This window comes from Phyllostomus discolor, chromosome 10, assembly GCF_004126475.2.
Source record: "Phyllostomus discolor isolate MPI-MPIP mPhyDis1 chromosome 10, mPhyDis1.pri.v3, whole genome shotgun sequence".
Taxonomy (NCBI): Eukaryota; Metazoa; Chordata; class Mammalia; order Chiroptera; family Phyllostomidae; genus Phyllostomus; species Phyllostomus discolor.
In genome coordinates this window covers 75,142,922-75,170,847 of record NC_040912.2, presented here as the reverse complement: position 1 = coordinate 75,170,847, position 27,926 = coordinate 75,142,922, and the positions used below count along the sequence as shown (strand labels likewise).

Below are 27,926 nucleotides of genomic sequence, written 5' to 3'. Positions count from 1 at the left end.
CAGTGCAGTGGCGGCGGGAGACGGGTGGGGGTGGGTGGAGCGGTACTTGGACGAAGGGTGGAGCCCCGTCCAAGAAGCTCCGCCCCTGGAGTCACTTTTTTTTTTTTTTTTATTCCGGAACGTTTCTTCCCCTCCCACTACGTTTTCCGTCGGTCTCTTTTGAGTAAAGAGCAACTTCCGGAATCTCTGAGCTGCTTCGCGTGGTCTCCGAGCTGAAGCCTGCTCTTTGATTTGGGTGCGCCTGTCTGGTTCATTCGCGGTCCCTCCAGCTTGTTTCCCGGCTTCATGGCGGGGCTGACCCTGTTTGTGGGCCGCCTCCCTCCTTCCGCCCGCAGTGAGCAGCTGGAGGAGCTGTTCAGCCAGGTGGGGCCGGTGAAGCAGTGCTTCGTGGTGACTGAGAAAGGTAAGGGGGCGGGGTGGTCGAGGATGGGGCTAGGTTCCTGGGAGCGGGGTGGAGGGGGGCCGTCGTGGGGACACCCTCTTAAAGTCCAGCGTGCGGGAATTCTTTATCTCCTCCTAAGAGAAGGGTCTGCGAATTGAGTTTCTTTTACAAACTGACTCTGCCCTAAATGAGCCCATAAGGGTCTTCTGTTTCTGAATGTCAAAGTGCTTTCCGTTTATGATGCACGCTCACATACAAGATCTTAGTGTAACTGAAAATAGCAACCTTGCAGTAAAATCTCGGTAAAGCGTACCGATTGCCAGGTATGATGCTGAGTGCCACACGTGTTATCTCATAATTTTCTCAGCATTCTTGTTAGATGGAGAGTCTTAACCCCATTTTACAGACGAGGAACCTGGAGCTTAGGGAAGTTTGGTAAATATAGCTTGAAGTTTGTACAGCTAGTAAGTAGCAGACTCAGAATATGATCATCAGACCTGGAGTTCTTAACCATTATGTTATTCATTTACTCAGTTATTTATAAATATTCATTGAATGCCCACTATGTGCCAGGCACTGTTGTACGGTCCTGGGGATACAGCAGTGCACAAAACCAAACACCTTGCTCTTATTTATGTCTTAGAGGTGGGGAAGACAAGCAATAAACAAGCAACATTTGTAGTGATAATGGTAAATACTAAGGGGAAAAATAAGCCAAGGAAGAAGGATAGGGAGTGTGTGTGTGCACACTCACATGTGTTGGGAGTATGTATAAGGTGTGCAGAGTAGCATCGTTACAGATAGAGTAGCCAGGGAAGGCCTGGAGGTGAGAAAGTGAACATGTACCTTTCAGTGGGGAGGAGCAGTCTAGGCAGAGGAAACCGAAAGCTCAAGGGTACTCCCCTGGCTGGTGTGGCTCAGTGGATTGAGTGCTGGCCTGCGAACCAAAGGGTTACTGGTTTGATTCCCAATCAGGGCTCATGCCTGGGTTGCAGGCCAGACCCCCATAGGGGGTGCATGAGAGGCAACCACACATTGATATTTCTCTCCCTCTTTCTCCCTCCCTTCCCCTCTCTCTAAAAATAAATAAAATCTTTTTTAATCTTTTTCTCTTTTTTTCTTTAGGTTTTATTCATTTTTAGACAGAGGGGAAAGGAGGGAGAGAAACATCAATGGGTGGTTGCCCCTCATGGGTCCCCCACTGGGGGCCTGGCCCACAACCCAGGCATGTGCCCTCCCTGACTGTGAATTAAACTTGTGACCCTTTGGTTCCCAGGCTGGTGCTCAATCCACTGAGCCACACCAGCCAGGGCACTAAAATCTTTTTCTTTTAAAAAAAGGAAAGCTCAAGGATGCTATGTGACAGGAGTGAAAGGAAGAGAATTAGGAGGTAAAATCTGGGTATCAGATCATGTACGACCTTACAGGCCATTGCAAGGACTTTGGCTTTTACTCCAAGGAGATGGGAAACTACTGGTTTTGAGCAGGGACTGGTAAGTACTATCTGGCTTTCATTTTGAAAGATGCTGTCAGGCTGTTGTGTTGCGAATAGGTTGTTAGAGACTAGGACAGAAGCAGGGAGACTTCTTGCAATAATCCAGATGAGAAATCGTGGTGTTGGACCAGAATAGTAGCAATGGGTGGTAAAAAGCAATTGGAATATGGGTATTTTGAAGTTAAAATGGAGAGGATTTGCTGATGGGTCAGTTGTGGGGTAGGAGAAAAAAAGGAGTCAGAGTGAAGTGTGAGTCCAAGGCTTCTGGCTTGGGCCATTTACGGACTTGTGGAATACTGCTGTATGCTCCACATTCTGTTTGATGCTCATCACATCACTGTGAGGGAGGGTTGGCATGTATTAGAGTGAGGATGAATTGTAAGGGTTTCGATTGTAGAAACATTCCTTCCTCTTACCAGGACTTCAAGGGGTACTTGAGATAGGCACCCGATGTTACCCAGAACATACATACATTTAGTTCTCTCCTAAGTCACCAGGCTGTCTCTCTATGTGGGCTTTGCCTTTCAGCAGAACAACCAGTAGGCACTGGCATCCTGGGCCCCTCCCCCATGGTGTCTGAGTATGTGCTTCCCCACCCATGGTGTCCCAGAGAAAAGAAACCTATCTCCAGAACACAGTATACTTTCCTAGTTTCAGGTGTCAACTTTAAGTTTAGGTGAATCAGTGTCCTGTGTTTCAGGGCTTATAACTGAAGCAGCTTTAAGTGTAGTTGAAAAAGAAGCAGAACATGTGAGCTGTGTTTCTTCTTGGAGTAGTAGACAGACTACCTGGTCCACCTTTTTTCTTTTTGATACAGTAAATTACTTAAAATTTTACTACCAAAAATGTTAACTTAAAAACATAGCAAAAAAAGGCAAAGGTGGGTTATAGTTTTCATTTTGTAGCTATTCATTTGCTTGGTTCTAATATTCTTCTCTGTGGCCATTATATTGGTGGAGTCCCATGGAAAGAGCATGAGGCTGGTCATGAAGAATTAATTCAGGTGCTAATACCCTGGGGGACCTTAACCAGTTCACTGACTTTCCTCTATGTCAAATTATTGATTTGGAAAGAAGGGATGATAGTATTTCCTTTACTTACCTTAGTGTGTTTTGAAGGTAAGGTGAGATAAGATATTTACAGCTGCTTTGGGAAGGTTTAATTTGATATTGATCACTAAGGGTTGGTAGTAATGGCGTCTACAGGCTCCCAAAGCACTGTTTATTGTTTGATGTTCTTTTGTCAGGGCCTTACTCCACCATCATTGCCGATCTGTTTCAAGGAGGAGCTGCATCATTACATGTGATTTTCAAAGCTACCAAACTTACTGTTCCTACCCTCTGTGGTGACGTTCCCTTGTATTTAATGTTGAGTTCTTCTTTAGGGTGTAATTTTCATCCTGGATCTCCATAATCTTGAGATTGTCAGGAAAGGAGGAAGAAGAGGAGCCACCAGCAAAGACACCAAAGTAGAAAAGGAAGCCTAACAAGTTCTGAGCAAAGTGGCAAAGGGGCCACCGATGTCAACCTGTTTCTACCCTGCCTGAGGATTTTGGCAAACTGATGCCTAGCAGTGTAACTGCTACTTGAGAGCTTTGAGAATGGACTTGTTAGGGCTCCTGGCTGATGATTCTCTCTTCCCCACCCCCTTACTGCTCAGGGAGTAAGGTGTGTCGAGGCTTTGGCTATGTCACGTTTTCTATGCCGGAAGATGTTCAGAGAGCCCTCAAGGAGATTACCACCTTTGAAGGCAGCAAGATCAACGTGAGCATTGCCAAGAAAAAGCTGAGGAACAAGTCCAAGGAAAAGGGAGGAAAGGGTGAGTTTCCAGAAACCGAAGGGAGCTTTCTGTCTGGGTGAGGAGAAGGTGGAAAGGGCGGTGGAGGTGGAGGGACCTTCTAAATTTAAAGCTTCCTGAATTTGCTTTTGATATCCAAAACCGTCTAATGTATTTTGTTACTCATTTTAGTCTTTTGTTTACTTGTAAGTCTGGAAAATCTGGTGGTCCTGGGGGTTGCCATATTGAACCCCGTGTAAATGCCACCTGTTGCTAGTAGCTTTTTTCCTGTGATGTTCTGGGCCTAGAGGTGGGTGGTTGTGGAGCACAGACTTAGTCCATTCCCTCCTGTTTTTCTAGAAAATTCAGAGTCCCCAAAGAAGGAGCAGAAGCCTAAAAAAGCCAAAGTGGCACATAAGAAAGCCAGATTAATTATTCGGAATCTGAGCTTTAAGGTGAGTGACGGAGAACAGTGACGCCACCTGTCCTCAGAGCTGCTGGTGCTCTTGGGTGGAACTCCTCGCCGAGGGTGTGGGTTGGGCGTAATGCATTTTGGGAATGAACCCGAGTCTTGTTGAATGTGGCAAATGGGCCTGTGTACACAGAACTTATTAAGACAGTAAGGGGATGCCTTCTTGAGAAAGGGTGGGAGGAAAAGCTCTCTGTTATCTGTCCTTTTTGCTTCATAGCTACCAAGTAAGATGTCTTCTATTTAGAAGTGTTTGTCCTAATTTCAAAAGTGAAAAAGGAATAAAAACATTCAAGTTGTTATTAACAAATTAATTTAGTCATTAGTGTTTCATGTTTATTTGCTGGGATAATTTCTTTTTCTTCTTTACTTTGTCCTCAGTGTTCAGAAGACGACTTGAAGACAGTGTTTGCTCAGTACGGAGCTGTCCTAGAAGTTAGCATCCCCAGGAAGCCAGGTACCAGTAGACCTTCATTTGGTGTGAGTGAGATTGATACTATTTGACATAATGGTTTTTTTCTCTATCGCCCTTGAGCTAAGCACCTAGAACTAGAACTACAGCTGGGTGGAGGTGGGCAAAGGGAAGGGAGAATGGGGGACATCTGTAATAGTGTCAACAATAAAAAAATTAAAAAAACAACAACAACTAGAAATGTGAGCTCCAGATGATGTGATATATATAAGGTATCGGGCACAGTGTCTGACAAATAATAAAAACATATGTAATAGTGCTGGTGGTATTTTTAGTTAGGTGTTTTTAGTTTAGGTATCCCCCATGGTATTTTTAGTTAGATCAGAACGAGTTTTAGAAGACAAGTCACACTTTGAGAAAGTGCACTGCTCTCTGAGCCCAAGACAGCATGCACGCAGCAGGAGGACATAAGCTTTGGCGAAGGGGCTGGCTGGTTGGCAGGCTTTGGGCCATCTCGCCACCCTGGAAATTACGGCAGTAATTTCCCTCTTAGGTCTGTTGGCTCCCCACCTGCTGCTTCTAACATCTTTGTACATTTGCACACAGATGGAAAGATGCGTGGTTTTGCTTTTGTTCAGTTCAAAAACCTCCTAGAAGCAGGAAAGGCTCTCAAAAGTATGAACATGAAAGAGATAAAGGGTAAGTTTTCTATACCCATACCATTGACCCAGGTATTTCTGCTGTTTGGGTAAATTAGCACAGTAACCCACTTTCTACATTTTCAAAAGGTATTTGCATTGTTGAGAGTCTCACTGCTAATATAGAAGCTATTTTGGTGAAATACCCTTGATACTTGATCTAGGGTTAAACTCAAAAGAACTCATGCCATTATTTTCTTTTCTTTATTTGGTGATGAGTGTTCTTTTAAATCCCTAGTGAAAAACTATCACAGAAAAAATCACTGGTAGATGTGGGTTGCTATCCAGGGCATGTGGGATTTGCGGGGTTTTCCCTCTTGGTTATCGGCATCATTCAGCATCCGTGGGCAGTGAAACTGACAGTGATGCTGCTGTGGGTATTGGTCTACCAGGCACTAAAGAAGGGCTTGGCTCAGAGACGGTCTCACCTCCAGTGTGGTGCAAATTACTCTAGTGTGCCCGTTTTGCCTCTTGCTAGTCTACCCGGAAACTTGTTGATCTAACTGGAAGCACTGTGCTAATTATTTTTTAAAATTCTATCTTATCCCAGGTGTGATGGCTGTGTAGAAAGGCAAACTTTCTGTTCATTGATAAAAAGGTTAAAATTTAAAAAGAATAGATAGCTACTTGCTGTTTTATTTTATTTTATTATTTTTTAAATTTATTTTTAGAGAGAGGGGAAGGGAGGGAGGAGGCAGGGAGAGAAACATCGATATGTGAGAGATATATCGATATGTTGCCTCTTGCATGCTGCCAACTGGGGACCCAGCCTGCAACCCAGGCATGTGCCCTGACAGGGAATTGAACCAGTGACCTTGTGGTTCATAGGCTGGCACTCCGTCCACTGAGCCACACCAGCAAGGGTTCGCAGTTTTGTTTTAGGATACCCATCTTCTGAATTGGCAGGAAATTTTTCTTTTTGTTCTTTACTGTCTCTTTGATGAATAAGAAGTCATTTACAGAAGATAGAAATGTTAAAAAGATGTTCCTTTTCTGTCCTTTTCAGGGCGGATGATAGCCGTGGATTGGGCCGTGGCAAAAGATAAATATAAAAGTACACAGTCTGCCTCTGCCCCAGGTAAGATGTGGTGCTGGGTAGGGGGGGGTTGCATGTTTTGGGGTGAGTGCGGAGAAGACTCTACTATAAAAGTATAAGGGAACCTGCCTGTCAGTGAGAATATTGGGCTGGAGATACCAAAAGCATAAGATTACTCCTCGCCCTGCCCCAAAATGAGACTGAGGAGTAAGAAAAACTTTGAATTCCTACTGGCTCAGAAAGTCTGACCTCGTTGTCAATTCATACAGTCCTATCTGGTGATCTGGTCCCAGAACATAGTCTAAGCCCACTCCTGAGTGTGGATGTGAGTGAGGAGTCGGTCTGAGTTCACTGTTCCCTCTACTTGCTCTCCTTTCTCAGCTTTTCATGACAAGGAATGATGGAACATTAAGAATAGGGAAACTTAAAGCTTGCATTTTATTTAAAAACCAAGTGGCTTTAGGCTTCCAGGAGCTCAGAGAACAGAACTCACCGAGGTTGAAGTTCATGGCTGGGCTCCGGTGTGTGCGCTGTGCTGGCTGTTGTGTGCAATGGTGGGCTGTTTGTGAGGACTCAGCTGCTGTTTCTCTCATTCTGAGCCAGGTCGCCTTCAGGCTTTCGATGAATGAATGGGACAGACTCTGAAGGAATCTCAGTGATGAGGGGCTTTTGCTATTGTTTGATTTTTTTTGTTTTCTTTGTTCATACTTTCTTTTATTCTATACAGTGAGAAAAATACATGAGATTTTATAAGACTAAAGAAACTAGAAATTGGAGGGTATTAGTTACTATTGTTAAAGTAACCTTATTTTAGATACTGAATTAATTCCTAACTTTCTTTACCTCCCTGTGCAGCTGAGAAGAGACCTGAACCTAAACATCAGCAGTTAGGTAAAGAGAATGGCAGGAAAGCAGAGGGTAGAGGAGAAGAGGATGGTGATGATGATGGTCATATGGAAGAAGAAGAAGGTGGTGATGATGATGATGATGATGATGATGAAGAAGAAGAGGAAGAGAAGAAGAAAGAATCAAAGGTGGCCAAGCCTGTGCAAATTCACAAGAGGTAAGCAACTCAGCTTGTTCTGAAACAACAGAGGAAGATTCGGGACTGTCTCCGAGGGGAAGATGCCTTCTCCGGCCCCCATCATTGCAGACTTGCCACGTGTTAGGAAGCGGGATAGCCCCCTCTGTCCTGCAGGTCCTCAGTTCTGAACTGTGTCGTTGCAGAGCCGCCAAGAGAGCAGCGCCCACGGAAAGCAGCGAGGAGGACCCGTCTGAGGAGGACAGCGACCTGGAGGACAGCGATGGAGGTGATGGTGGAGAGGAACTGGCTCGGAGCGACACCGACACGGAAGGGCAGGAGGACGAAGGTTTGCCTGCGGCCTTTGATCCCCACTGAGGCAGGCGCATCACTGCAGCACAGGCCCTTTAGGTCGAGCCCTGGGGTGTTCTGTCAGATGGACATTGAAATGCTGAAGACGAACACTTCGAATTCCTTCTGAAGAGTTTTTAAAATGAGTTTGAAGTGGTGTTTGAGGGTCAGGATTTCTAGAGAATTTAAAACGAAGCTTAATGCTGAGGCACTCTCTCTCTCTTTCGATTATCCAAGCTGACTGGCTAACTGGATACACAGGATATTGCATCTAAGGTGAAGGTGGATTTTAAACAATTCTGAGTTGAGATGGGGATAAAGGACCCCTGGGGGTAAACCCTGTTGCTTGCTACATTTATCAAGAATGTTGAGTAAACTCAAGGCATTTATTGAGGGAGGAAGGTCATTACAGAACGAGGAGTGGCCAGTCGCTGGTCCTTTAGTTCGTCTAGATGGAGGTTTTCATTCACTTACCAGGTCACTCCCTTCTGCTCCTTCTCTGTAAATCTGGCGTGTTGGTCGGCCTGTATAAGAAATCTGAAGAAATAAGCTTTTTCCATGAGGAGAGAATGGTAGATACCTTAGAGTCAAAGACACTTTTATACTGAAGGGACTATGAGACCTTGCATTCTATAACCAGATTCAGCTGTCTATTATTGTTCTTTCACTTGAAAAAATTATAGGGCTAGTACATAATAATGAGAGAACATTAATAAAAAATACACTGTGGAAGAGTATAGTATAGAAAGTAAAACTTCCTCACCAGTCCTCCCAAGGACCCCCAAAGTAACCACTGTTGTTTCTTTTGTGTCTCCAGAAAGTTTCTGTGTGTACATAAGCATGTATGTCTTTTGTTAAAAACAAACAGGGAGTCTCCCTTACAGCTAGATCCTCAGCCACTCAGGGTCCCTCCCCAGAGATGACCATTGTTGTACATTTCTGGTGTATCTAAAGGTAATTAATACCTTTAAAGGTAAACACGCATATACAATATAGTGTATATTATGTGTATGAATGTCTGTTATTTTTTTCCTTCTCAAATGTTCTGCATGGTTTTTTTTTCTAATCCTCACCCAAGCACATTTTTTCATTACTTTAGAAGGGGTGGGGGAGAAACAGAAAAATATCGATGTGAGAGGTAAACAGCAGTGGTTGCCTTTCGTGTGTGCCCTGAGTCTGGATCAACCCTCAGCCTCTCAGTCTGCAGGACGATGCTCCAACCAACTGAGCCACACTGGCCAGGGCTGTCCTACATGTTTTTGATACACACACACACACACACACACACACACACATACACACATACATATTAAATATATATATATTTTTATTTTTAACTTCATTATACTTTTTAAAAAGATTTTATTTATTTATTTTTAGAGAAGGGGAGGAAGGGAGAAAGAGAGGGAGAGAAACATCGATGTGTGAGAGAAGCATCGATCGGTTGCCTCTCGCATGCCCCCAAACCGGGACCTGGCCCACAACCCAGGCATGTGCCCTGACCAGGAATCAAACTGGCGACCTTTTAGTCTGTGGGACAACATCCAGCCACTAAACCTCACCAGTCAGGGCTACATGTTTTATATTTCTAAAAAATTTACATTTCCACAGCAGTATATGGGATCTTTTTTTCCCCCCACACCCTTACTACATTGGATTTTATCTTTTTGGTTTTTGCCCATCTGTTGGTGAAAAATAGTATCTCATTTCTTGTGTCCTTTAATTATGAGTGAGTTAGAACTTCTTTTAGTATATTTGCATATCCTTTGTTCATTTTTAATTGGATTTTAATTGATTTATGCAAGATCTTTATCTATTTAAGAAGTTAGCCCTTTGCTGTATGGCTTACACTCGTATTTTTAAGGTTGTTCTTCATTCTACTTTAGGTGTACAAGTCTCAAAGAAAAAGAAGCGGAAATTACCCTCTGATGTGAATGAAGGGAAAACTGTTTTTATAAGGTATGCCTTTTTACTCCAAGAACTGTTCTATTTGTGCCGCCATCATAGGTTTCTCTTTCCTCCCTCCCTCCCTTCATTTTTTTTTTTTTGCACTAGTTTTATAAGCTAGGCCAGGATATTAGATGCCTCCATGACCATTGGCACATCTGCCCCTAGGAACATGCCAAACAGTGAGGAACCTAGGCGAATCAGAACTATAGATGGAAGGTACATTGCAGGGATCATCATTTTCTGTCCCATTTATATTTCATTCTCCGTAGTTGGCGTGGCATCATTTGTAACAAATCAGTTCTTCAACCACGGGACACATTCTGCTTGCTGGCCTTCGTTTTGAGGGGAGTCCTGGGGAGGGTGACACCACTTGTCCCAAACAATTCCTTTTTTCATTCCTCACTTACCTTCTAAAGTCGTGTCCAGAATAAAGTGAGGTATCCCATCTGTTTCCAGGGAAACTGAGGGAGGGAGTCGGATGGAGCTGCGTTTTATTTCATGTTGCCGTTGCTATTTTAGGCCCGCTGATGGCGATAGACGGGCATTTTCAGACAGTCGGGGTATCTTCAGCGTGCCTCCGTGTGCCTTCTTGTGCGTTCTGAAGTGCCAATGTGCAGGACCATTTGAATCTTATTTTAGAGATGTGTATTTTATCCTCTTGTACAATCTTTTAAGATTGTTTGTATTGTACAAATAATTTATGTTTAGTGTAGGGTATTTAGGAAATAAATGTGCAAAAAGACACACATGAAATTAATTGTAGTCACTACTCAGAGAACACCCCCACACATGCCCACACCGTCATAGTTACAAGATGAGTTCAGCCTGTACGTGCTGCGCTGTAACCACTTTCTTCCTTGCGGCACGTCCATAGTTTCTTTCTGCTGTGTTCCATGGAATTGCCATGTAAATAATTTTGTACTCATAGAGGATTCTAACAGGAAGGAAGAAACTTCACACTTAGAAGCCTGTGGCCTCAATACCAAGGATGCTGTTCTGTGTGCATCTAGTAGATGAACAAAGAACTTTGGAAGGTAAAGGGATGGAAGAAGGAAAACTATGCACATGATGAGGCAACTCAGAAGGAGTCATGTAGCTAGGATGTGTCTTACTGCAGAACATTTATTTTGTTAATCTTAGTTACTCTGTAAGGTAGAATTTTTTTAAATGGTAGCTATTTCTTTTTTTTTTAAGATTTTATTTATTTATTTTTAGAGAGGGAAGGGAGGGATGGAGAGAGAGAGAGAGAGAGAGAGAGAGAAACATCAATGTGCAGTTGCTGGGGGTTATAGCCTGCAACCCAGGCATGTGCCCTGACTGGGAATCGAACCTGCGACACTTTGGTTCCCAGCCCGCGCTCAATCCACTGAGCTACACCAGCCAGGGCAAGATAGAATTGTTTATGGGGACGTTAACTGAGTTTAAGAGAAGTAAAATTGTGGATTTTTATTTGGGACTTCTTCTCACCCCTGGAAGGCTGTGCACAGCTGGGGAAGTGAGGACTCTGCACGGTGTTGGGATTTAGTGAACAGAATCTCCTTCCGACGTGTTTTAAATCCCACAGAGATAATATGTGGTTTTCTTTTTTTGCACTTAGCCACTAAACTTTACCCTGTTTGAGTTATTTTGAAGGATTTCTTTAAAAAAAAAGAAAAACCTCTTAATTGTTTTTTTAAAAAATTTCAATTACAGTTGACACTCAGTGTTATTTTATACTAGTTTCAGGTGTGCAGCATAGTGGTTAGATGTTACAATTTACAAAGTCATCTGCCCGGTGAGTCTGGTACCCCCAGCACCGCACACAGTTATTACAGTACTACTGACTGCATTCCCTGTGCTGTACTTTACATGCCCGTGACTGCTTTGTAACAGCCAATTTATACTTTCTAATCTGTTCACTTCAAGGATTTTCTGACTTTTGTAAAATTTTAACTGAAACCTGGATTTAGTAGCAACACAGAGGAGAAAATGGCTTATTGAATGTAAGACACATTTGACTTATTAGTTTACTGTGAGTTTTCTGTAATGAGGGAAGCTAATTTTCATAGTGAGGGAAACTAGTTTTGGCCAACTTACGTGAGAAAGCATGTTTGTTGGAGAAAGGTTAGGTTAGCACACAGAACCCGAGTTGTCAAACAGCAGACCTCGAGCAGGGGATGAGACCGCGGGCGTTTCTGGCCCTCCGCTGCAGGAGGCCGTGGGGCTTTTCCCTGAGGACACCCCACCATTGTTTTAACTTCTTAAGGTATTACAGATTTCATAAAGTGCATTAATCCGTGCGTACAAGTCAGCAGAATTGTTCATATTTACACACACGAGCATGTATCTGCAGTTACATGTACATGTTTATGTATGGATGTATCCCCATACCCATGTATCCACTACCCAGGTCAAGATACAGAACCTTCTCGGCTCCTTGGAAGTTTCCCTTGGGTGGAGCACTGCTGTTTGAAGTGAATCTGCACCTACAGCTTCCGCTCTTTGTATATGTCTTTTCGAATTTTAATTCCTGGGAGAGGGAATCTGACTGACCCAGGAGGTCAAGGGCCAGAGCCCCATATTAGAGACTTGGCCACCGGCGGTCACCCCTTTTGGTGCTGCTCCTGACGAGGGAGTGTGGTCATGAGCCAGGGAACCACTCTGGTTGGTGTCTGACTCACGCATGCTGTGACCCGAGCACAGGGCCTCACTTTTGTAATTGACCTTTCTTGTGACCTAATTGTTTTCCATAGAAACCTGTCCTTTGACTCAGAGGAAGAAGACCTCGGCGAGCTCCTCCAGCAGTTCGGAGACCTGAAATATGTCCGCATTGTCCTGCATCCGGACACAGAGCATTCCAAAGGTATTTGCCGTCAGCGGGTCAGGCCCTAAAAGAGTGGAGGCCACTGCCAGGGCACTAACGCGATTACATGAGAGCCTCGTGTGTGCCCTGGAGGGGTCCACGTTCAGCCCAGGGGTCTGCGGTCCACCGAAGCACTAAGAACGTTCTGAGGTGGTCATCCACGATAGCAGATTCAGCATCTTTCCTGGGGCTGCCGGCCATAATTTTCCTAGCTCGATAAGGCCCTTGCTTGTTTACTTTAGGGTAGTGAATTCCATTTGTCGTTCTTTACATTTCAAGTGTGATAGCATCTCATGGGTATTAATCATTCCACGTTGCTTGACGTTACTGAGATCTTTTTTAGTTGCATTTGGGGGAGATGGAAGCTGACAGAAACTTCCCTGCAGTGGTAACAGTCAGAAAGAAAACCATGCAACAGGATGCCGCCGCAGGTTCTTTCCCCTAAAGCTGTTTCTTTTGAGCTTCCAGGGTCAACCACTCCTTATTTCAGTATATTGTTGTGAGGAGACATCTTTTCAACCCATTCATAATCTCTGATTTCATCAGTTGCTGTCGTTCTCCTAAAGCAGTAAATTCTTAATTCATTTTGATTCTTGATTCCTTTGCGATCTACCAAAAGCTGTGAACTCTCTCCTCAGAAAAATGCCACTTCTGAGGGTTTGTGGGCTCTGTGGAGCTTATCCGTGGATTAATAACCTACATTCTAAATCTTCTTATTTTCCAAACTGATGAGACCTGAGCATTTTCTGGGTTTTACTTGGCTAAGAAAGATGTACATTAGGCGGTGTAATGGAAAGAAATGGAACCGCTTCCTGGAGATTAGCAATCTAATCCCAGCTAAGCCATAGGCCAGCTGGGTGATTGTTGGAAAATCATTTCACTGCTGGGGGCTTCAGTTTCTTATCTGTAAAATTAGTGGGTTTAACTAGAGTAATCACTTAAGGTCTTTTAGCTCTGATATTCAATTATTCTTCTTGGACCTTCTCCACTGTCAGTACGTTTTTCTAAAAACGGGCAACTAGAGTTACATAGAATGTCCCAGGTATGGAAGGGCATTGCTTTACTGTGATGTCTTTTGTCCTTTTTTCAGTGCAGCATATATAGGTTGGTATTTTCAGAATGTAGTCTGCAGTTGATGATATTCTCTACAATCTCTGTTTTGGTCTGCTAATCGTAGATGAGAGTTAATGATCTTAGGAAGCATAGTTTTCATATTTCTTAATGTATGGATGGATGCCTTTCCCTAGTTCACACTAAATTTTTCTGGCGCTTTTTCTGCCTGTTCACTCATACAGCCTCGGCCCCCTCCTCCAGTTTGTCCCTGTCAGCATGCCCTTTTGCTGCCCGGAGGAGCCAAATATTATGTGCAGACTTTTAGGGAAGTGTTAGCACTGAACCCAGTACTGACTCTGGAAGTTCCAAGGATAAAATTCTTACCCACTCAGAAGTATTCATTTTTTCCATATTAGACAAATAGGCTAATCTGCCTATTAGAAACATTCCCTCCCCATATTTCTTTATTATTTGTTTCTTTATATCGAATATTTATGAATGCCAAGCATTATGGTAGGGGCTAGGGATATAGAGACAGCCAAGAAACATGGCCCTTATTCCTGAGGTGTCCAGTCTCTTTGGGAAGACGCCACCTGACCGGTGCTATGACAGAAATGTAAATGAAGGACTGGCAGGGTGGGGCACTCGGTCTTTCCCAGAGGTGGCAGGAAAGACCTCACTCAACGGTGGCCCTTGGGTTGGCCTGCTGATGCATTCCTTCAGTTAGTCTGCTGCCAGTCATTCTTTTTTTTAACCCTCACCTGAGGACACTTTTTATTGCTTTTAGAAAGAGAAGAAGGGAGAGAGGGCTTAGGAAGGAAGGGAGGGAGGGAGAAAGAAAGGGAAAGAAACATCGATTGGTTGCCTTTCATTTGTGCCCCGACCAGGAACTGGGCCCTCCACCTAGGCATGTGCCCTGACGGGGAATCAAACCAGGGCCTTCCGTTTGCAGGACAGCACCCAACCAGCTGAGCCACACCGGCCAGGGCTGGCATCCATTGTAATGGGGGACAAAAGAGCAGGGCCCCAGTGGCTTTAGGAAATGTAATGTTCCCGTATGTGAGGGAATACTAACCTAATATTATGAAACTTATATATTTTTTTGGAGTCTACCAAAAGGTGAACTTCTTTTTTTCTTTGCTTATAAAAGCTGCTTTTTATCAGTAGCAGAAAATCGGGTGGGCTGATTGACCCCGCGTCTACCTAGTGAGGTGTACCTGTGGGAGCTCTGCAGCGAGTGCGGGGAGCGGAGCGCACGGTGCCCGCTCACTGCTGTGTTCGTTCAACAGAGGCCGGGGCCTCTGACTCCCGGAGGCGGGTGTCCCCTTGTCTAACGCCCCCCAAGGGACAATGATGACAGTGAGATCTGTATCGATTTCAGGGCTAAGTGATCGCTGCCTCAGTTTCTAAATCCTTTGACTGGCGTGCAATAAATGATGCCTAATAAAATGTGAGGCTGGAGTTTCTCCAGCATTTCCTGTGGATATTTGTTATTAAGGAGAGACATGAGAGGACCGAAGTTCTAGGAGCACTGGAAAAGATGAAGGAAGTAATAAAATCTCACTTGGGAGCAGGTGTGCTGCTTTGTCTCTCTTCGACCCTTCAGTGCCTGGCACAGTGCCTGTCTCACGGCGTCTCACTGAAGGACGCCACTGCCACCCCACCTGCATCAGCCTGCCACCTCCGAGCATTGTCTGTGGCTTCCTGAGGGGGTGTGGGGGTGCAGCAGCTCACTTAGTTTTGTCTCCCCGTGCAGGCTGCGCGTTTGCTCAGTTCATGACTCAAGAGGCAGCTCAGAAGTGCCTTGCAGCTGCTTCTCCAGAGGCTGAGGTAAGGAAGACGTGTCCTCTACCTGTAACGTAGGCAGTGGTGGTTCCTAGCGGCGCCAGCTGGTGTTCATGTAGTGAGTAGTAAAGCGATAATACTAAAGTTAACATTTTTTTTGAACATTTAGTTAGGTACTCTCATTAGATAGGCATATACATTGCCTTATTTAATCCTCATATCAGCCCTATAGGGTCATATGAGGTTGGTACCATTATTATCCCTATGTTATAGGTGAGAATGGGGAGAAGGATGTACCTGGTACTTATTGACCACTGTCTGTGTGTCAGCCTCCATCCCAGGCCGGTGACACGAAGGACTGGGACGAGAAGGGAGTGGGCCGTCTGCGAAGTGTGATTGGGTGTTTGCGAGAGAGTGTGGGTGGTGCAGAGTTTTTCCATGTGTTCCATAACCAAGTGTAAATTGTTTTCAGATAGTTATATGTTATCACCATAGTCTCAAATTTTTTTCAGTAGAGTTAACACTACCATTTCATAAGGTTTCCTTAGATTACTAAAAATTGTCCAGTTTACAGATCATTTTCCTCAGTTTGGGCTTACTTTGGGCCTGATCACCACCCATAAAATAAATTGCTGACTGCCCTGAACACACACGTGCCCTTTCGCACAGCTTTAGTAAATACCGTTAGCTGGGCCAGAACGTCTTGGGGCTGGGCTCCATGGCTTAGTTGGGGTGCACTGGTTCCCATTCCCAGGTGCTCCTTGTCAGGGGCTTAGCTTTTATGTATGACGTGTTTTAAGAGAGAGGGTTGCAATGTGTTAACAGGGTGGTGGGCTGAAACTGGATGGCCGGCAGCTCAAGGTGGACTTGGCAGTGACCCGAGACGAGGCTGCAAAACTCCGGACCAAGAAGGTGAAGAAGCCGAGTGGGACCCGGAACCTGTACCTGGCCCGCGAAGGCTGTGAGTAGCGGAGGGGAGACGCAGGCTGGGCATCTGGGGAGCGGGCCTTGTGTGTGACAGGGGCCCGGCGATGTTATGCTGGGGGCACGTTCACAGTGAAACCCCAAGTGCCCTCTCAGCAGCGTTATGTTGTTATTCCACTTCAGCGATGTCGCTTTCCTTTAGGAAAGCCGTACCCGATTTGTAAGTGAACCAGTCTCGTCGTCTTTTCTGCCCGCTTGCCTTTAGTCCCTTTCCTCAGAGGGCAAAGAGGGAGGAAAACCTCAAATTACCTCTGCTTCCTATCATCATTTTTAATAAGAGGTTTTCTGAAGGGGTGAAAATTATGGCTAAAACTACTCTTTTGAATATTCATGGGTCTAAAATGTGCACTGAGCCCTGGCTGGTGGGGTCAGTGGATTGAGTGCTGGCCTGCGAGCCACAGGGTCACAGGTTCGATTCCCAGTCAGCGCACATGCGTGTTGCAGGCCAGGACCCCAGCAGGGGTGCATGAGAGGCAACCACACATTGATGTCTCTCTCCCTCTCTTTCCCTTCCCCTCTCTAAAAATAAATAAATAAAAATTTTAAGAAAAACAAAAATAAAGTATACTGAGTGCCTTCCCCTTAATTCCAGGAAGATGGTCAGAAATTAGGTTTGATTAAAAAATAAAATAGAGAATCCCTGCCTCCAGGCCATACAGTATTTGTCAGCCCACTTGCTGCACAGCTGCACAGCCCGGACTAGTGATGTTAGGTCACTAGCCTTCCGTACTAGGCCTGTATATGGTGACGTGGCTGTTTCCTGGGCTGGCTTACTTCACCACCTAGTAATGGCCCGCAAGTACGTGAAAAGCAGTGAAATTCCGAGGGCAGGGTATAGGTAGAGCAGTTTTGCAGTCCACATGCCTAAAATGTACTTGTTTTCAGAACTTTAGGCTTTTCCATCTGATATTGAGCATGTTGATGGAGCTTCTTTGAGGGGAGGGAAGGAGAAGAGGAACAGAATTACAAAATGTTCAGAGTGTGTGTTCCTGAGAACAGCCCCGAGCTGAGAACGTAGCCCTGTAGCCTATTTCTGGTCCTACCCAAATGCCGCTGTGTCCTGGCCAGCGTAGTCCTCTGGGCCCTGTGCAAAGAGCTTGCATCATTCAAATCACATTCCTCTTGTTGCTCAGTGAAAATTCCCTTGCTGATGTCCTGGCCTTTTTCCTTCTTTCTGCAGTGATTCGTGCTGGGACGAAGGCTGCGGAGGGTGTGAGCGCTGCCGATATGGCCAAAAGAGAACGGGTGAGTAGGTCAGGCATCAGCCTCCAGGATTTGCACGAGGTATTATATACATCAACAGATAGTAATTATTGAATCAGAGGTGCTCCTCAAAGAGCTGAGTCTCAGTGACAAGCTACACTTATACTGTTGTTAGAGAAAAAAGAAGCACACAGGTGAGACAGCAAGTAACCCAATATTACATGAGCGTATAACATTCTGTCAGCATTATATGCCATTATACAAGCTGGATCTTGATTTTTTAAATTTATTTTGAGAGAAAGGGGGAAGGGAGGGAGAGAAACATCAGTGTGTGGATGCCTCTCACATGCACCCTACTGGGGATCTGCCTGGTCTGCAACCCAGACACGTGCCCTGACTGGGAATTGAACTTTGATTCTCAGGCTGGCACTCAACTCACTGAGCCGCACCAGCCAGGACACAGGCTGGATCTTATTCTTTGTTTTCCTAATGCTCAGCAGTAAATATTTGCTGAATAGTATGCTTGGAGATTGATCATACAGCAGACAGAGGCTAGGGCTGTGTATTCAGTATAATTAGGTGTCAGTGTAAATGCAGGATAACCTGAGAAAGGAAGTTCAGAGTGGACTGGAATAAGTAGGGAGAAGGTCGATGTGAGTCTTGGGATAGTTAATGTGTCCAGTTGGGGAGGAGAATGATGTCTCTATGGATTATAAAACCATTTTTGGAAAGCTCCAAGTTATGAGAGTTTCCACTGCTAACTGATGCCATTCAATTCCTCTCCTGCCTGGTAATGTCAGTACCCTGTAACTTTTACTTTTGCCATATAGCCTACTTTTAAAAAGCTAAGCCAACCTGGAGTGGCAAAGATGCATAACCATTAACAGAACTGGCTGTGACACCTGAAAGTGCAGACGATGGTGGGCTGGGGTGAGAACGACAGTGAGAGGCAGTGCGTCTCTCTGTGTTTGGTTTCCTGCCTAGAGCTCTCGGCCTTTTTGGTAGAGAGCCCCTGGAAAGGATGGTATTCGGGGGCACTGCACGCCCTTTTCCGACCGTAATGCAATGGGGACACACTTAATTTTCTCTTAGAACGAACTTTTCTAGCAGAAAGCTCACTAGGTGATCTGCATTGTAATTCACAGCAGGCACAGCGGTTCCTGGAAGGAGTGTCAGACTGTCGACCTGAGGCCTCTCCAAATATCCCTTTGCTGTTCATTTCCAGAGTATCTGTTTATTTTGTGATTTGTTAGTACCTTTGCCAGACAAGGAGCAGCAGGAATGAGAGGCTTAATTAATTTAAAACTTTTCTCTACTAACCTAATTTTAAAAACAAATCAGGAGAAGAGTGTAACCCTTTTGATTTTAGAGACAGGCCGCGCTGGGGTCCGTGCTCTGTGCAGCGTGTGGAGGCTGGTGCTCTAGGGGCTGACGTCGGTTCCGTGGTCATGGTCAGCCCTCTGCCTCAAGGTGGCAGAGTGGAGACGAGACAGTGTTCTTTCAAGCACTTAAACACATCGAATTTCCTTTTGGAAGGACTAGGTAGTTTGAGCTGGCAGGTCGATCAGGACTGCACATAAATGTTAACGGCAGTATTGTTTATTATTTACTCTGGACCAAGTTTTGAGGTCAGGATTTTATGTATATTTCCACATTTTGGCCTGGCATTACTGCTAAGTTACACTTTGATCAACAGTTCTACTTAGTAGGTGAAAAAAAATTGTGGCTTAAAAAACTTACAGATAATTTTACCATTTGGGCTGGGTTCTGTCTGACTCTGCCCATGACTCTGTCAGCCTCTCACCATCTCGCCCCCTGAACCTCTCTTTCCTTGTGCTGGGCATCAGAAGGCTGCAGGGTGGGAGATTTCCCTCCTTTTTACGTGTCTAGTTATTGGGTGGGGTCATGGTTCTTTCCTTTTGGAGGACTGTGAGCCTGCATTTTTAAAGGGTGGATCGGACTGTTAACAATTCGTTGTTCTTTCAGTTTGAGCTCCTGAAGCATCAGAAACTGAAGGACCAGAATATCTTCGTCTCCCGCACCAGGCTCTGCCTGCACAATCTTCCCAAGGCTGTGGACGACAAACAGCTCAGAAAGCTGCTCCTGAATGCCACCAGCGGGGAGAAGGGGGTGCGCATCAAGGAGGTGAGAGCTGGCCCCGCCTGCTCGGAACTCTGGTGCCTGTCCTGGGTGAGACCGAGCATTGATTTTCAGGCTGTGCTGCCAGCAGATTGACAGATTTTCTTGTGGACACATTGCCAGCAGACAGGGCTGAGTTTGGCAGTTTTCATGCCTGTTTTTTTTCCTCTTCTAAGAACTGCTTTTCACATCTGACCAAATTGCAGTAGAATGTGAGGGTGTCTCTGCCCTAGTGAAGTATTTTAGCAAGCATTTATTGAATCCCTGCTGTGTGCTCAGCATTATACCAGGTGCTGTAATGTTAATTTTCTTGCAGAGAAAATAATCTGTGTGCTGTGCTGTTTAGAAGAGCATTTTATTACCATTTACCTTGGCCTGTGGTAGGCATTCCCAGGGCCCCGTGCCGAGCGCAGGGAGCCGCGCAGGTCTGCAGCAGCTGTGTGGACAGGCACCGGGTTCACACCACCGAGACGTGGTCAGGCACTGTGGGAGCGGAAACCTCTCTGCTCCCCCACGGCGCCCTTTGCCCCCCCGGGCCATAGCGCTTGCCTATTACACCGTCCTGAGATTGTCAGCCGTTCCTCCAACCAGACCGAGCTCTTTGAGGGCGAGTGTCGCCTCACTGTTCCCAGTCCTTGGCACGGCACCCGGCACATAGTGGTCCTCTGGTCGGTGTTTACTGAGAAAGTAACGGAGCCAGTATTACAAACCTGCTCTGCTCTGTTTCATCATTATAAACTTTTCCTCATCTCGGAAAGCCACACCCAGATGTCTGGGGTTGGTGTTTGGGGAATTACGTGAGAGAATGTGAACATACCAGCACGCATCTGACGCTGCTCCTGACAGAGAGAGCTGTTTGGGGTGGTGCGGGAACGGGGGCAGTTGTGGTGCTCCTCGTGTCAGCATCCACAACACTTAGTGAGTGTCCATGTAGTTAAAACCTATCGTCGTCTGGAGAAATTATGGGTTTTACAATATTTTCATTATACTGAATTTTCTCTGTAATTCTTTCATAGGTGTGTGTGTAGCATCTCCCCAAGATAGTAAGCTTCTTGAGGGCAGGAACCCCATTTGATGCTTTTCTTGATTTCCCTGCAGGAGATGGCACAGTTCTAGCACAGAGCAGGTACCAGGCGTGTACCAAGTGTTCCTAACGCTGGACCTCACCCATACATGACAGTTGCAGCTTCCAGGAGTAATAGCGTGTGAACGATCAGTTTTCCCAGAATTCCTTCCTGTGCCTCAGTGCCCCAGGACGCCTAGTATATTCAGCTAGAGGATTTAGGGAAAGGTCACAGCAGAGAATCTGGTTGCCAAGCAAAGACAGCTGAAGCTGGTTTCTGTCTTTCTGAGACTGCGTGTTGGGCAGGCTCTTCCCCATGCTGGAAATGTGCTTCTTATCTGAAGCCATCAGGCCCTTCTTCATCAGTCTCCCTTCTGAGTGGTTTCTACAGTGACGGGATATGGGGACTACACTTGATCCTCAGTGCTAACTTACTATGCAGCTTCAGGTGCCACGGGCCTCTCAACTTGTGTATGTTGTCAATAGTTAGCTACTATCATTTTCCTTTGACAGGTTGGTTTTAGATGCACGCTTCTCTGTAGGTTGGTGTTAAACTCTTAGAAAGCCTGACAATATGAATTTAATTTGTTCTGTGCTCTCAGTAGTGCTGTTCCGCCTAATGAGACGGACAGTCACAGGTGTCATTTCAGTACAGCTCTGGTGGTGGCGATCTGGATGAAGAATCTGTCCGCAAAACAGATTCTTGTTGAATCTGTTACGGCCCTTCATCTGGTAATTACTGATTCTTTTTCTTCTTCTACTCATAGTGTCGGGTGATGCGGGACCTCCGAGGAGTTCGTGGGAAGATGAAGGGTCAGTCCCTGGGCTACGCCTTCGCGGAGTTCCAGGAGCACGAGCACGCCCTGGCAGCCCTGCGCCACGTCAACAACAACCCCGAGATCTTTGGGCCTCAGAAGGTGAGCCTCGTCCTGAGGGGAGGGCTGTCCCCCTGAGGGCCGCTCGCAGAAAACCGTCCCTCTCCTTTGCGCCTGGTGCCCTCTTGACACTTGAGTGATGGGAAACAGTAGCAAGCCGACGGAGGCAATGAGCAGTGGCTCAGGTAATGAAATGATTGGCAGGAACTCTAAACCGGCTAGGCTGTTTACACAGCTGGCCCCTTACCTCTGAGGAGAGTGAGTGAGCAGCCACCTCTGCCTTGCAGAAAGGGAGGGCACTGATGAGGGCAGCTCAGCTCGTTGCACTCAGAGATTAGGAAATCTAACAAGTGACGTTCTGTCTGCTTCTGACGCAGAGGCCAATAGTGGAGTTCTCTTTGGAAGATCGAAGGAAGCTTAAAATAAAGGAACTGAGGATCCAGCGCAGCCAGGTACAGAACCAAAGTGTTTTTTTTTCTGCTTTTGTTTTGTTTTTAAATTGTGGCTTGTTAACACATAGCATAAAACTTAACTGTTTTTAAGTGCATAGTTCAGTTAGAACGACTTTTAAAGGCCATGTTTAAACTTCTGTTCAGTTTGTGGTCCTGTCCCCTTGAAGTAGGTCTCTACCTCAGTAGGTTCTTTGTCACCCTTGACTTTCAGTTCCCTAGCGCTCTCCAGGCCACCTTCCTCTCTTCCGCCTGTCTGGTGACAGCTCCACAGGCGGGGGCGAAGGAGGAAGGAGGAGCAGACCGATGTTATTCCCAACCAGCAGTTCTCGTGCAGTGCTGGCTGATGGTGCTTGTCAGAATAATAGTTAAGATTAAAGTGTTGCCTTACTTGTGGATTTAAGCTGTTTCTTTCATAATTCATTCTTTCTTCAGGCAGCTGCAAAAATGTGACGCTTGGTAGTCTCAGTGCTGCTTTTAATCCAGTGTGATATGGAGGGAAGAACAGGGACTGTGGGGACGGAATACTTGTGTTCAAACTCGGCCTCTGCTGCTTGCTTTCTTTTTTAAGATTTTTGTTTATTTTTAGAGAGAGGGGAAGGAAGGGAGAAAGGGGGAGAGAAACATCAGTGTGCGGTTGCTTTCTGAGTGCCCCCCCACGGGGGCCTGGCCCGCAGCCCAAGCATGCACCCTGACTGGGAATCAAACCTGCTGCCCTTTGGTTCCCAGGCCGGTGCTCAGTCTGCTGAGCCACACCAGCCAGGGCTGCTTTCCGAGTTCCTCGGCAAGTTACTACTTTTCTCAGCTTCATTTTCTAGTTTGTGAAATGAGATTAATAGTGTTCGTCTCGAGTGCTTAATGAGGATTACATGAGTTACTACATGTAAGTTGTCTCACGTGTGTATGGTCCGCACACAGTTCATACTCAGTCTCTTACCCACCCTCACCCAGGGCACGTAGGACCAGACGATTCTTGATACCAACGCTCTTAGAGCTGATATGGCTGCTGTACCTGAGCATGCACAGCGCCAAGCATTCGCAGCCTCTCTGGTGCATAGTGTGGGCATGAGCCACGGAGGGCAGGGTAAGGGGTCAGTACACGCCCTGGGTGGAGAACCTGGATGTGGTTTTTGTGGAGGACAACTTTGTTATCCTGAGTTTACTTATGCCTTAGGTCATTGCTTCAGGTGATTCTGAAGCTGCTGACTTAAAAAAAAAAAAAAAAACAAAACCGTTCTGATGACTTTATTTGACAACATTTATGTCCATACGGCTCTTTGTGTAAAAGCGCCCCGGCCACCTGACCCGGATTCCATCTTCACACCCAGTGTCCTTCCTCGGGGAGCATTTCTCCGCCTCCCTCAAAGGAGATGCGATCTCATTATCTGCACCTTCGCGAACTTCCTCAGACTCTCCTTTAGTGTTCACTTCGCTGTATTGTGTGTGTGTCTCTTATCTCCATGAGTCTGACACTGATCTGCCACCTGCGCCCTTCCCGCTCTGAAGCAGAGACTGGCGCGTAACAGGCATCTGGCAGGTCTTTGCGCATCGCTTCGCCGATCTCAGTTTCCAGGTGAAAGCGCAGATGACAACAGTAATTTCATGTGAATCTTCCTTTTCTTTTTCCACTTAAGTGCAACATAAATACGTACCAACCTTGATGCATTTATTCATTCTCTGAGGTTTTCTGTATGTAGGTTCGCGTTCCTAACCTGGGTCCTTTTTCTTCTCTGAGGAATTCATTTGGCATTTTTCGCAAGGCATGTCTACTGGTGACAGATCTCTTTTAATTTCATTTGAGAAAATCTTTATTTTTCTTTCACTTTTGAGGGATAATTACACAGAATAGAGAATTCTAGGTTGGTGCATTCCCCCACCCCCACCAAACTTTAAATATTTCACTCTGTTCTTTCCTTGTTTACATGCTTTCTGAGGAGAAATCCAGTGTAATGTTATCTTTGTTTCTCTGTAGGTAAGGGGTTCCCCCCACTCTTCTTCTGTTTTTTTTTTTTCCTTCTCCTGGTATTCCCATTACACACTCGTCACACCTTCATAATTGTTCCACGCTACTAGCCTTCGTTTTCTTGCCAACTTTGCTCACACCTGGTGCGTGCATGTGCTTTCCCCGTGTCTGCACATGGAAGGGGCAGTGGCTATTGTGTGCCCCACCCAGCAACCAGCTCTTCCCATATTAGGGCCTGTGAACCACTTGTATCCACTTTCCTGTAGTCTCTGTCTTGGGCCAAACTGTTTCACTAAGCTCACACAAAGCTCCTCTTGAGCTGAGTGGTTCTAGCATATAAACCACATCCAGAAACCAGATGGTGGTCTCTTGTTTATGCAGCAACAAGTGAAATCCAAGTCCACGGCTGGTGAGCCCCAGCAGGAGCAGCGGGGGCTCGGGAAAGACCAGCAACAGAAAGCAGCTCAAAACCACACTGCGGAGCAAAGCGAGGCCCCCCCAGAGCGGAAGGGAAGGGCGGGCTCTGCGTCGTGGTCAGGATTCCAGACCAAGGCCGAGGTGGAGCACGTGGAGCTGCCCGACGGGAAGAAGAGAAGGAAGGTGCTGGCACTCCCCTCACACCGAGGCCCGAAAATTAGGTGAGATGCAGGACGGCGGCGTGGGACACGGGTGGCTTCGGAGAGGGTTTGCTTCTGCTTAGCTCTTTTCCTCTTGGTGGCTTCCATGTGGACGGCCAGGGTGCTTCGTGCTGCGCCAGTGCCACGTATGAAGGGTTAAAACACAAGCAGAGGGTTGTTCCTGGATCACACTGAGGCCAGAACGGGACTGGCAGCGGGGGGGGGGCGGCCAGGGAGACTCCCAGGGCGGGCTTTCACGCCATTCCCTCGTCTTCCGGAGAGCCGCCTCCCGTGCAGGTGGCCGTCTGTCAGCTGAGGTTCCCCGCGGTTTCTGTTTGGGGCAATGGTTGAGTGCTATGAACAAAAGTTGTTCTTTAAAAAAATATTTGTTAAATAAAGGTTTTTTGAGATTCTCTTGAGGTTTTAAACCAAAACAAAAACGAAATATACAAACGTTGAGTCATAGGACGTTCTGTTGCAGCATCCCTTTTTAGAATGACTTATCCTAGGCTTAGAAGAGGCCAGGGTGAGAAAAGGCATTTTATCTTCCTGGCTGAGCGAACCTCAGGAGTACCAATTAGAGGAAGAACTCGGGATGACTCTTGACCGTTTGTTTCAGGTTGCGGGACAAAGGCAAAGTGAAGTCTCTCCCTCCCAAAAAGCCAAAGCCCCAGGTAAACCAGCGGCAGCAAGAGAAGCAGAAATCCTCCTCCAAGCAGGTGAGCCTGTGGGGCGCGAGGCTTCGGTATGACAGGCCTGCGGGGGCTGGCGGTCACTCCTGCGCCCTGATGAGTCCTGGGGAAAGGAAGCGCTCTGGACTGCAGCCACATGTCGGGCTTCAGGGGGTGTGGAGGTGCGCGGTCCTGAAAGTGGGGAGAAGAGGAAAACAGGCCCCCACACATCAGTTACTGTGCTTCCACAGTTACCTGCCTCCAGTATATTGAAGTAAACTTCACGTCACCTGTAAAATGTGCCTCGTGCGGAAATGGATATTGCTCAGAAAAATACCTCAGAAAAATACCCCAGAATGCATGTACAACTGATCAGGCCTTAACCACACACACAGAACTTCACATCGAATGAACTTTTAATAAGAATCCTTAAAGTCTAGTGCACAACCATATTAAAATGTTCCCAATTACCCCAAAAATGTTTTATAGTTGGTTTGTATGAATCGGGATTCAAAGTGCACACATTAATTTGGTTTTTATATCTCTTAAATTTTTCCCCTATAAGATCCGGTTTTCCTCACCAGCCCCTGTTCTCCCATGCTGTTAGTTTGTGGGCGAGACCGGGTCGTTTCCCCCTTAGAATGTTCTGCGCTTCGGGTGGAGCTGCTTTGCTCCCTGTGGCATTGTGTAACTCGTTCCTGTAGCACCACGTGTTGTCTGCACACTGGTAGCGAGGTCTAGAGGCTTAACTGGATTCAAGTTCGTTTTCTTGGTAAAAGTACCTCATAGGTAATGCTGGGTGTTTTCTGGTGCATCATATCCTAAGGCATCTAACATCTGGGTGCCCCGTTTTTGGTGATGCTCAAATTCACCTGTGGGTTTGGGGATTGTCTGCCTCGTCCCTCCATTTGCGAGGTCCTCCGTCAGCCTCTCACCCGATGGCTTTGGCACCACGGAGGGCTGCCATTGAGATCCATCATTTCAGTGTGGGTTGCCGAGTAGTGATTTTCCAATTCTGTCGGTCCTTTTTGCATTTTTTAGTAGAATTCCAGAACAAAGAATCTTTCCAACTTTTTGGTTACCGTGAAAGACCACTTATGTGGTGGTCAAGAACTCTACTTGTTTTCTCTCTTGGGCGGCCTTAAGGTAAGGGGATACTTACTGCTTGAAGTTGACTGTCTTTTGTTTCCTTACCTGTCGTTTGTAGGTGCCTAAGAAGAAAGCTAAGGGAAATAAGACAGAAAAGCGCTTCAACCAGTTGGTGGAGCAGTATAAGCAGAAACTATTGGGACCTTCTAAAGGCGTGCCTCTTGCAAAGAGGAGCAGATGGTTTGACAGTTGATGACGCCAGCAGACTGGACGAGAAGCCGGACTGCGCGCTTCTTGGTGAAGCTCCCTGGCCCCACCCACCCCTCCCCTCGGTGTCTGTGCTCAGGGAAAGAAACCCCCTGAGGGCACCGCCAGTGTGTCGGGGGCTCCCTGGGCTGCACACATCCGGACTTCGTGCGGTTAGTTAACCGTGAAGAGAGATATCAGAAAAACATTGTGATGCTTCTTGCACATTATCCAGGTTATCATGTGAACTTGTGTCTGTAGTTATTGCCCATTTTAATTCTCTGTTTCTCAAATGGAAACAACTGTAAAATGCATTCTTGAGTGCTGAATTTTTAAGATGTATATTTTTAGTGTCTTCTCTAAATAAGATATTTTGTGGCTTTTTGAGTAACAGCCTCTCATTTCTACTATATGTGAGTCCTTTATTATTTATGAACATTTTTGACAATCTAACTCTAATTCAGTTTCAGAGTCCTATGTGCTGCAGGAATTGATTAAGAAGGAGCAGAGAAAAATCATTTCCAATCTAATCTCTGAGGGTGGAGAAATTCACTCGGAAAGTAATTGAGGGCAGCAGGGCCTGGCAGAGAGCAATATCTGATAACTGTTTGCCAAGTGAGTGGGTTATTGGTAGTTGACAGGAAGTCAGCTGTCAGTGGTCTGCAGACTGCAGCCTGGCCGGTGATACCCAGCGTTTTCTATCACTGGGCGCCTCTCCCTGGGGACGTAGGGGGCAGAGGTGGCCGACAGGGCAGTGAGCTTGAGGCCTGGGCTGTCGCCTGACCGGCCTTCACCTAACGGATGGCCTGGAACCAGACACGGACCCTCTGGGTCTTAGTTTACTCACCGATGCAATGAGGAGTTTAACTAAAAATTTCGTGTGATCCTTCCCAGCCCTAAACTCGATTTCATACACATGTTCATATTCTTTCTCTTACTAACCTCTGAGCAGGGAGAGATGACTTTCATTACTTTTCAGAATTTGCAGCGTCACAAAAGCTGGGAGGGAGGGTGAACACTAAGAGAGTGGAGGTCCGAGAGGATCACGATAGCCTGGAGGGACGCAGTGGGTTTGACCCGATGGAGACCACCGGGAACAAACGTGAATTCCCTCTGGTGGGAGGGTCTGAGCCTGCGTTGTGCAGGAATAGCACGGCTGCCACAGTGTAACGGGCTGTGCTGGCAGACGTGGGGTGTCTCCAGCAAGCCTCTAGTTCTCTGCGCTGGCCAGACCACACCTGTAAGACACGTGTGATGATGGAGCTGGCCAAGGAAATCAAAATGTCACATGGAAACTAAACTGGTCATGAGTTGGTTGCTCTTGGTCATGGGTAAATAAAGATTTGTTATACTATTC

The 27,926-nt window shown here is 46.2% G+C and overlaps 1 protein-coding gene across 1 annotated transcript; it reads left to right on the top strand.

Annotated features, from left to right (window-relative positions):
* Positions 1-165: 165 nt before the first annotated feature.
* RBM28 (RNA binding motif protein 28) lies at positions 166-27,926 on the top strand. Its single transcript, XM_036010871.1, has 19 exons — positions 166-403; positions 3,537-3,695; positions 4,014-4,108; positions 4,504-4,579; positions 5,141-5,233; positions 6,239-6,315; positions 7,126-7,331; positions 7,496-7,638; positions 9,527-9,599; positions 12,323-12,432; positions 15,242-15,315; positions 16,096-16,231; positions 17,435-17,499; positions 19,444-19,602; positions 21,427-21,576; positions 21,912-21,986; positions 24,328-24,584; positions 25,183-25,282; positions 26,442-27,926. Exons 1-19 carry the CDS (start codon positions 286-288, stop codon positions 26,574-26,576), a joined length of 2,301 nt encoding a protein of 766 aa, XP_035866764.1. The 5' UTR covers positions 166-285; the 3' UTR covers positions 26,577-27,926.

Excerpts from the sequence above, each read along its gene's own strand:
- RBM28 (XM_036010871.1), top strand. The coding sequence starts at position 286 with ATGGCGGGGCTGACCCTGTTTGTGGGCCGCCTCCCTCCTTCCGCCCGC. Across the intron at positions 4,109-4,503 it reads TTCGGAATCTGAGCTTTAAG|TGTTCAGAAGACGACTTGAA; the intron begins GTGAGTGACGGA and ends CTTTGTCCTCAG. Across the intron at positions 5,234-6,238 it reads GAACATGAAAGAGATAAAGG|GGCGGATGATAGCCGTGGAT; the intron begins GTAAGTTTTCTA and ends TGTCCTTTTCAG.